Below are 9,361 nucleotides of genomic sequence, written 5' to 3'. Positions count from 1 at the left end.
GGAAACCAGGGTACATCTGCTGCATGCTTGTGGCTTCTGCCCTGCTCTATATGCAGCTCACCTATATGCCACTTTGGTCCCTGCACAAGTGATTGCCGAATGGCGTGGGACAGTGTCCTACAATGGGGGAAGGAACAAAGCTGCACTGCCACGCAACCTGCGCCAGAGAATTATCGAGTACCTCCAGGAAACTTTCCTGGAGATCTCTCTGGAGGATTCCCGTGAGATCTCAGCGTGCATCAACACCCTGTTCCACCGTACTGATTAGCTACACGGGGAAATGTCCAGCTCACAGAAACACGGCCAGCCTCTCACATTTCTATGCCCTGAACCTACCTCCGCACTACACAAGCCACAGCCACTTGCCAGGCATCTCATCTGTTTCTTGCTCACCGGAGAGCAACTGCTGAAACTGGCTAGGCACCTCAGCAGTGAAGAAAAGTTCCTGGCTGCTTGCCCCACTGGTTGACCTGCCAGGAGCTCCACATCCAAGTCTAGCTCCACCACTTCATCAATAACTTCATCCTCCTGGTTAGGTACTCTTTCCGCCTCCTTCGTTCTCTCCGAAGTATCCACGAGGCTCTTGGAAGTGGGGTCACCATTGAGGATACCATCCAGCTCCTTATAGAAACAGCAGGTCTTAGGTGCAGCACCGGAGCGACGGTTTGCCTCCCTCGCCTTATGGTATGCCTGCCTCAGCTCCTTTATCTTCAGTCTGCACTGCATCATGTCCCGATCATAGCCCTTTTCACACAAACTTTGAGAAATGTACCAATAGGTATCCCATTCCTACGGGTCAAGCGCAGCTGGGACTGCACAGACTCCTTTCCCCATATACTGATCAGATCCAACAGCTCTGCTGTGGTCCAGGCGGGAGAGCGTTTGATGCGATAGCCAGCCATGGTCATCTGGGAAGACACGATGAGACTTCCCTATGCCAAGCCAGCAAGCAGGAAATGGAATTTAAAATTCCCGGGGCTTGCAAAGCGGAGGGGCAGATTGTTGTTTACCTGGCTGCCTGGCAGCAGAGTTCAAACTGCTGACCAGAGCGGTCAGGATGGTGATTGTGGGACACTTCCTGGAGGCCAAATAAAGCGATTAAAGCATGCGTGGTGTCTACACTGGCTCTTTGTCGATAATAAAGAGAAGGGAAAAGAAAAAAGTCTCTGGTAGGGGTGGAAGTATTTTGTCACCGAAATTGGGCATTTTTCCTGACAAAAGTCGCATTGCAGTGTGTACACACTCACTATTTTGTCGCCAAAAGGCAGTTTTTGGCAACAAAACTTGGTAGTGTAGACAGAGCCTTACTGTACTGCCTATCTTTCCTGCACATTGGTATAGTTTGCTCTTATGCCATTTAATAATGTCTCTTTGAAAAACTGCCAATTCTCCTGAACTCTTGTTTTTCCTCTTAGATTTGCTTCTCATGGGATCTTACCTACCAGTTCTCTGAGTTTGCTGATGTCTCCCTTCTGCTGTTTTCCCTCCTACCATTCCTTAGAATCATGAACCCTCCATTTCTTGATCACTTTTGCCCAAGCTGCCTTCCACCTTCAGATTTTCAACCAGTTCCTCCTTAACCAAATCCTAGAAACAGTATGCTGTCTTAAAAGAGGTGCTCACCCACTGATGTCTGTCAAAATCAGATGCAGAATAACCTCTCCTCTAGACACTTTCTCCACCTTCTGTAATAAAAAGTTGTTTTTAATGTATTCCAAGAATTTGTTGGATAATCTGTGCCCTGCTATATTATTTTCCCAGCAGATGTCTGCGTAGTTGAAGTGCCCCATCACCAAGAAGTCCTGTGTTTTGGATGATTTTGTTTGTTGTTTAACATAGTGCAGAACAGACACATGGTGTCTCAAAACTGCTGCAACTGTACCAGTGTGAACAGACTTGATTGGAATGAGAAACATTGGTTTAATGACATCAACACATTACACCTTTATGGAGTTTTACAGTCTAGACCGGGGTGGGCAACTTTTTGGCCTGAGGGCCACATCGGGTTTCTGAAATTGTATGGAGGACCGGTTAGGGGAGGCTGTGCCTCCCCAAACAGCCAGGCGTGGCCTGGCCCCGACCCCCCCCCCCCCCCTCCCCCCCCCCTGCCCCCCCCCCCCGCCCCCCCCCCCCCCCCCCCCCCCCGCACCCCCTGCCCCTGACTGCCCCCTGCCACCCCCTCCAACCTCCCTCCTTCCTGACTGCCCCCCAGGGACCTCTGCCCCCATTCAACCCCCCTGTTCCCTGCCCTCTGACTGCCCTGACCTCTATCCACACCCATGCCCCCTGACCACCACCCAAACTTCTCTGCCCTCTATCCAAAGCACCCTGTCCCCTTACCGCGCTGCCTGGAGCACCGGTGGCTGGCGGCACTACAGCCGCGCCGCCCAGAGCACCAGGACAGGCAGCTGTGCCACCCGACTGGAGCCAGCCACGCCACCGCGCAGCACAGAGCACCAGGTCAGGCTGCAGCTCTGCAGCCTCGCTGCCCAGAGCATTGCGCCAGCGGCGCAGTGAGCTGAGGCTGTGGGGGAGGGGGAGCAGCAGGTGAGGGGCCAGGGGCTCAGGAGCTGGGCAGGAGGGTCCTGCAGGCCGGATGTGGCCCACGGGCTGTAGTTTGTCCACCTCTGGTCTAGACAAACCTTGAGTCAGCTCAGATATCCATTTTTCCCCCTTTGCTGATCGTATGTAACTTTTATTGTTATTCTGAGAAACAGTTTCCAGAATGTCTTTCTCCCTTCCTCAGTAATGAATACAAGTTAAATTGATAGATGATTACATTTGTTTGCCTACCTCTTTTTTCAGAAGATCAATTGGTATAATGATATTTTAGCTTTTATTTAGATATGGCCTGCTGAGTGAAAAGTACCTGAGGATCTTGGCAGGGAGAGCGTTGTAGGGAGCACCTCTGTGAAAGCCTCATCACATCCATGGTATTGGATGCGGAGGGAAACCACGGACAGTGGCTTCCTTCCTGGGATTTTAGGAGCAAATACTCAGTTCCTGTCCACATTTTGGATAACCCTTGAGAGGTGGCCCCAGGGGCAAGGAATTGTAGGGGATTCCCTGTCTTTGCTCTGCATCACTGTGTGCTTCCAGGTGGCCAGCCACAGGCTGACTTCTGCAAAATGGTGATGATGTAGGAGGAGTGGACGTGGCCTGCCGCTTTCCTCCAGTGTTTTTGGCCATGTGGATCAATGCTCTATGTGGTCCCTTGTTTTTGGATGACACATCTACTTCTCCTCTGACATTTTCCCAGGTTGAGATCTGCTGCAGATTTCACGTCTGTGTCATGCAATAAAGCATGAAGTTGTTCTTCGTGGGTTTTCCATTACGGGACCTGCTAGTGCAGCAGAAATATATATTTTCTGCTGCCTTTGGATCTTTTGTGGTCATGCAGGGATCTTAAGGATGGGTGCAAATCGTATTTTACTGTTCAGTGTTTGGTAATAGTATATTTTTAATGGGTGATCAAGGAAAAAGCTTTGTATTGTACAGATTTGTGGCAGTCATAAATATAGGTTATTTTTTGTTACTTTTTTGCTTAAAATATTGCAGATCCTTACCACTGGTTTTGCTAAAATACTGTAAATTCTTACAGTAATCTTGCCAGCTTCCGTGCTGTGGAAACTACACAGAATTGTTTTTATAACTGACACTGGTTCTAGTAGTTTAGTGGGAATATTTATTTCTTTTAATCTCTAACTGGCAGAAACGCAAATGCAGTTTGTGGTGGTGGTTTTTAAATCAAATTTTCTATTTCAAAAATAGGAGATTCAGGTGTGTGGGGCTTGAAAAAAAACTTTGCTTTGCTGGAGCTTTTGGAACGACTGCAGAATGGCCCTGCTGGCCAATGTGGGACAACAGAAGAAGTAATTGGCCAGTCTGGAGAGGTATTGATTCAAGAATGCTTATCTTTGTTAAAACTGAAGAGGAGAGAGTTCGTTTTTAGCTTAACAAAAATTAAAACCAAACACTTACCAAATTAAAAGTTCCTATGGTTGCAGAATGTATGTATTGTATCTATACAAATCCTAGATCTCACCCAGCTAATAAACGAATTGCTGTTTAATTGTTTGCATTTTTTCAGAATAAAGAAGTACTAAAAACTTGAATAATTAATTTGTGCAGTGAATATGGTCCAATACATATAGACTCAAGTAGAGGAAAAACCAAAATTACCACTTATCTTGCACACTTACATTCACTGAAAAAGGTCATAAAACTCTTTTGGAGACTGCTACTCTTTATAAGTGTCTTTTAGCTGCAGTATTACAAAAAAAGAAAAGTTGCAACACCTCCTAAAAATCTGAAATTTATTTTTTTCTTTCCCAAATTTCATCCTTTTACATTAATTTGGTAAATGCATTAATTAGCTGTTTTGAGCATTTCCTGATGGCTGCTTATACACCAGTGTTATGGCAGTGAGATAGTGATTGAGCCAGTACCATATAATCAATCCTAGAAACAATGTATTGTCTAAAAGAGGTGCTCACCCATTGATATCCTGTTTTTGTTTTTGTTTTTTAAAAGAGACATTGGAGAAAGGTCTGGGATCTGACTTTCATTGTTTTTGAGCATCTTCAGTACCTATTGAATTCAGTTTGAGTTGTGGATACTCAGTACCTCTGAAAATCAGTCTCCTGTGGTTCACTCAAATGGTGAATTTTTTTAATGTATTTATTTATTTCTAAAGAAGAGCTTGGTGAAAGAGTGCAGAATTTAAAATCACCCATTTGGAGTAAGGTGAACGTTCCTCAGCAATTAATGATTTTAAGGGGAGTGAAATTTTTAGGCTTGAACAAGTTGAAAGTATCTAATCTAATTTATTTTCAATTATTGGAATCAAATATTAACGCAATAAGTTTTTTTTTTTGTTAAAGAGCATCATTCGTTGTGATGAAGATGAAGCTCATGTTGCATCTGTATACTGCACTGTTTGTGCCACTCACTTGTGTGCAGAGTGTTCCCAGCTTACCCATTCTACGAAGACATTAGCAAAACATAGGCGTGTACCTCTTGCTGAAAAACCTCATGAGAAGACCATGTGTTGCCAGCACCAGGTGCATGCCATTGAATTTGTTTGTTTAGAAGAAGATTGTCAGACCAGTCCCCTTATGTGTTGTGTCTGCAAAGAATATGGAAAGCATCAGGGTCATAAGGTACTGTTATTTTTCTATTACACTCATGCTGTTGGGTGATTTAAGAAAATAATACTTTTTTCCATTGTTAAGCACACAAAGGGAGGGAGTTTATGCCTGATCTTTGAGCCTTTTATCAAGAATGTCACTGCCTTTTTGTTCTTTTCCTTCACTGCATGCAACTGCTGTGGTAACAGTGCAATAACAAACAAACAAAAATCATTGTGATCTGTAAAACCACAGTGATGTTCTTCATCTATTTATTAAGGCAGAAAGGCTCATCATCTATGCGAGCCACCAGTTTTGATAGTTGTTAGCTGTTCATGATGGGTTGCAGCATCACCCAGACAATTTAAGCTGGTCTAAATAGTTTTTTTTTCCCTTTTTCGCTTTACATTTTATTAAAGAGAGGGGGAAAAGACAAATGTGCACACGTAGTTATTTGTGTGATTGCTAGATCCCTGTTTCAGTCGCATAACAAAATGAATAATACCTGATTTATTTATTTTTAATTTATCAAAGATTAAGTTTAGTCTAAATTTTTCCTCTCTTTTTCCTTCCCTAATTCTTTTGCACAGTATGGGGGAAAACCTTATTTTAGCTGGGCTGATGGTGACTGGAAGGGAAACTCAGAACTGACATTTGGTATGTGTTACTTTTGATTGTAGCATTCTGTTTTGGAACCAGAAGCAAACCAGATCCGTGCATCCATTTTAGACATGGCACACTGTATAAGAACCTTCACAGAAGAAATCTCAGACTATTCCAGAAAACTAGTTGGAATTGTTCAACAAATTGAAGGAGGAGAACAAATAGTGGAAGATGGAATTGGAATGGCCCATACAGAACATGTAAGAAATTCTTTTTCTCAAACACAACATAATTTTTTCTGTAGTAACCAAAATCTTTTAAGAGTGTTGTATGAGAATTATACATAAGAGTTCACTCAGAGTTCAGTCCTGCAAGTTACTGAGTACCCTCAGTTCTGCAAAGTCAGTGGAAATTGAGTGTGCTCACACTAGGGTGACCAGACGAGAGGAAGAAAATATTGGGACACATGGGGGAGGGAAGGTCGCCGGCGGAGGGAAAAAAAAAAAAAAAGTGGAGTGCTGGGAGCAAAACAACCCCCAAATCGGAGTGCCGCGAAATATCGGGATGCGGGACAAACACCTAAATATCGGGACAGTCCCGATTTTATTGGGACATCTGGTCACCCTAGCTCACAGCTGGAAAGACTGAGTCCCAAGAGAGATTCCAGGAGAACTTCTATCACATTGATTGTCTCCTTGATTTTCCTGAAATTAGAGCGGCTGTGGGGAGAGCTATATACTTATACAGCATTGAGGTACTATGGCAAGTAGTTTGTCCATGTGTCCTCGTATGCTGTTGTATTTTTTTCAAGTTATTTCTCCCTGATAGTATTTATTTTCATACACTGTATACGTGTAATAAGTAATTGTTTATTGGAATAACCTATGCAAGGGTCTTAGTGCTGGGAGCAGATATACAACCCTCACCAAAACTCTGCCTGTTGAGATCTGAATCTGCCGGTCAAAATAATTTAGAAGTTAGGAGTTGGAATGTAACACAGCACTAAGTATTATACTGTTTGGATAAAATGATTTTTGATTGTTAATTTTCTCTCTTTGATTTTATGACTTTACACTGTAGGTCCCAGGTACTGCAGAAAATGCCCGTTCATGCATCCGAGCCTATTTTTCTGATCTTCATGAAACCCTTTGTCGCCAGGAAGAAATGGCACTCAGTGTGGTTGATGCACATGTGCGGGAGAAATTGATTTGGCTCAGACAACAGCAAGAAGACATGACTATCCTGTTGTCACAGGTTTCAACTGCTTGTCTTCACTGTGAAAAGACTTTACAGCAGGTAGGTGATTAAGTGAGCTGTAACATGGAGCAAGTGCATAGCTGGGTCCGTAAATGAAGCTTAGGTTATAAACTGCTAAATTGGACAATGCTGTGCTTTTAAATTTTCATTATCATGTTAGAAACACACTACTATAAAGTGAGATTGAAAACATTATAGTAATTATTTGTGATGTGAATATGGAGACACAGATGTGTAGCTCAGGCTAAAAATATAGGTTTTATTGGGGAAAGGTTTTACAATTGCTGTTACTAAAATGAATACTTTATTGGAAATAAAGTCAGGGTGGAAAAATGTTTGCTTGGAATTAAGTGGTTCTCTGGAAGGTTTGCAACCCAAACATCGCAGCATTGTGCTAAGTATGAGAAGGAAGTTACCATTCTAAAGATAAAACTGACCAGTCTGTTTTCATTGTCCAAGATGAATAAAGAGCAAAAAGTAAATAAACATATTTAGTAAAAAGGAAACTTTATTTTTAAAATTCTTTCAGTTTTATCTGTTTAATATGCTATTATTGTAAGACAGCTTTTTATTTTTTAAACATGATTTTAAATTGCCTTTATCTCTTTTAAGCCATTGGGAACTAACTCTGGTCAGATTTCACCTTAAATACTGACATTCTACTTAACTAAATTTCCCGGTTTTAACACCTGGGTACAGTTTTTCACCGTGTTATAGTGTTGCTATATGCTATTAACCAATTGCCATATTCCAAGTCTGAGGAAGCTACATTTCTGTGAATGGTATTAGATATTGTTCTTTCACATCACTGGGGGGATTAGGGGTAAGAAAGAGAGATATGTGTTTTCTCTTTTTTTGTTTGTTTTGCAAAGCTCTTTGAGCTCTGTTAGGATTATATTTGCAGTATAAAAGTGGAAAATGTATCATAATTTCTTAAATGCATTTTTTGTAAATATAAATTTTGTTCTATTAGATTATTCGAAATAAAAAAGAAAATAGTTTTATTGCCATACATAATTATCTGCCCCTTTTTTTTCCATTAAATGATTTACTAGTAGAAAGAGTGCTTCTGCCTTTTGTCTGTTTTAGGATGACTGCAGAGTAGTGTTGGCTAAACAGGAGATTACAAGGCTACTAGAAACATTACAAAAACAGCAGCAGCAATTTACAGAACTTGCAGATCATATACAGCTTGATGCTAGCATTCCTGTCACTTTTACAAAGGTATAGTCTTCAAAACCCTTTTCATATGTCTTCAAGATTCTGTTGAAAATAGAACTGTCGTCTTTCTGAAATTCAAAATGTGTATTAAAGGAAAACTGCAATGATTTATCACCAGACTTTTCATAGATGCTGCAAATGCATTTATTGTACAAATACACCTTTTAACAATTTTTCTAGCTGAGACTGACTCTGATTTCGGAATACGGAGGCTGCCATCTTGCACTATGACACAAGATACTTACTCTCTGTTGAAATAGATGGGGAAAAAACAGTCACTATGAGTGGTGTGTCTATGTCAATTTGAATTTATAATATATTTGCTACATAGATAGCTCTGTTTTTTACCTCAACTGCTATATTTTTCACTGTTTTTAAATTTTATTTTAATCCAGATAGTGGTCAGGAGTTCTAAAAAAACAAGAGATGCTCTCCAGAAAGCAGCCCTCCCCCTTATTTCCGTTCCCCCCCTCCTCCCGAAATGGGGAATGGTTTTGTACAAACGCCAAGCCTGATGGATGCTGGTTATTTGATTTCTTATCTGCCAATTAAAAATACAAAATAATAATTCCATTACATATTTCCATTTACAGCATTCAAACTGATGTATTTCTTCCATGATTCTAATGGTGAATTTGTTCCTCTCATAGCTTAGCATTTGGTACCAACTTGGCAGCCTTCATATTCTGAGTAGGTTTTATTGTTTAGTTTCAATGTGTATCTCAAAATAATATGAAGTTGTTTTTGAAAGAAGGTTGAGATGATTGTGAAATTTTGGTAATACACTAGAGTTTCCTCTAAGTGATTTATTTCCTAATTCTATAATTAAAGAATTTTTAAATGGGCTTTGGATCACAGTTGAACAAAAAGACAAGAAGTTTGAGAATATTGAAGGATGATGTTTTGTTTGTGTTGTATATTTGGCTGTATCCTCATCTCTTCATTGTTAATGAGGGAAAGGAAACACTGTTGTTTTGACTTGCTGCTGTTTTCATTATGAAGTAGGAATAACAATGCCAATGAAGCGCTTTCCTTCAGGGAAACAGGGGCTTCAGTCTGGAGACTGTCTCAGTTGTACTGTGTTATTACTAGGGTTACTATCAAAATCTGTATGGTAGAACCTGAGAGTTACAAACACCTTGGGAATGGAG

At 41.2% G+C, this 9,361-nt stretch overlaps 1 protein-coding gene across 2 annotated transcripts in view; it reads left to right on the top strand.

The window, feature by feature from the left end:
* TRIM23 (tripartite motif containing 23) overlaps positions 1 to 9,361 on the top strand; it is a 33,935-nt gene that overhangs the window by 14,645 nt on the left and 9,929 nt on the right. Inside the window, exons 3-7 of one of the 2 annotated variants that reach the window (XM_026649116.1) lie at positions 3,772 to 3,893; positions 4,884 to 5,162; positions 5,810 to 5,992; positions 6,813 to 7,028; positions 8,079 to 8,213. In XM_026649116.1, coding sequence (XP_026504901.1) covers positions 3,772 to 3,893; positions 4,884 to 5,162; positions 5,810 to 5,992; positions 6,813 to 7,028; positions 8,079 to 8,213 — 935 coding nt within the window. The remainder of the gene's footprint in view (positions 1 to 3,771; positions 3,894 to 4,883; positions 5,163 to 5,809; positions 5,993 to 6,812; positions 7,029 to 8,078; positions 8,214 to 9,361) is intronic. The other variant, XM_026649114.1, reaches the window with a different exon arrangement.

This window comes from Terrapene carolina, unplaced genomic scaffold (genome assembly GCF_002925995.2).
Source record: "Terrapene carolina triunguis isolate 2854851 unplaced genomic scaffold, T_m_triunguis-2.0 Scaffold69, whole genome shotgun sequence".
Classification (NCBI taxonomy): Eukaryota; Metazoa; Chordata; order Testudines; family Emydidae; genus Terrapene; species Terrapene triunguis.
The sequence above is the reverse complement of the archived record's forward strand: the minus strand, read 5'-3'. Positions and strand labels throughout refer to the sequence as shown.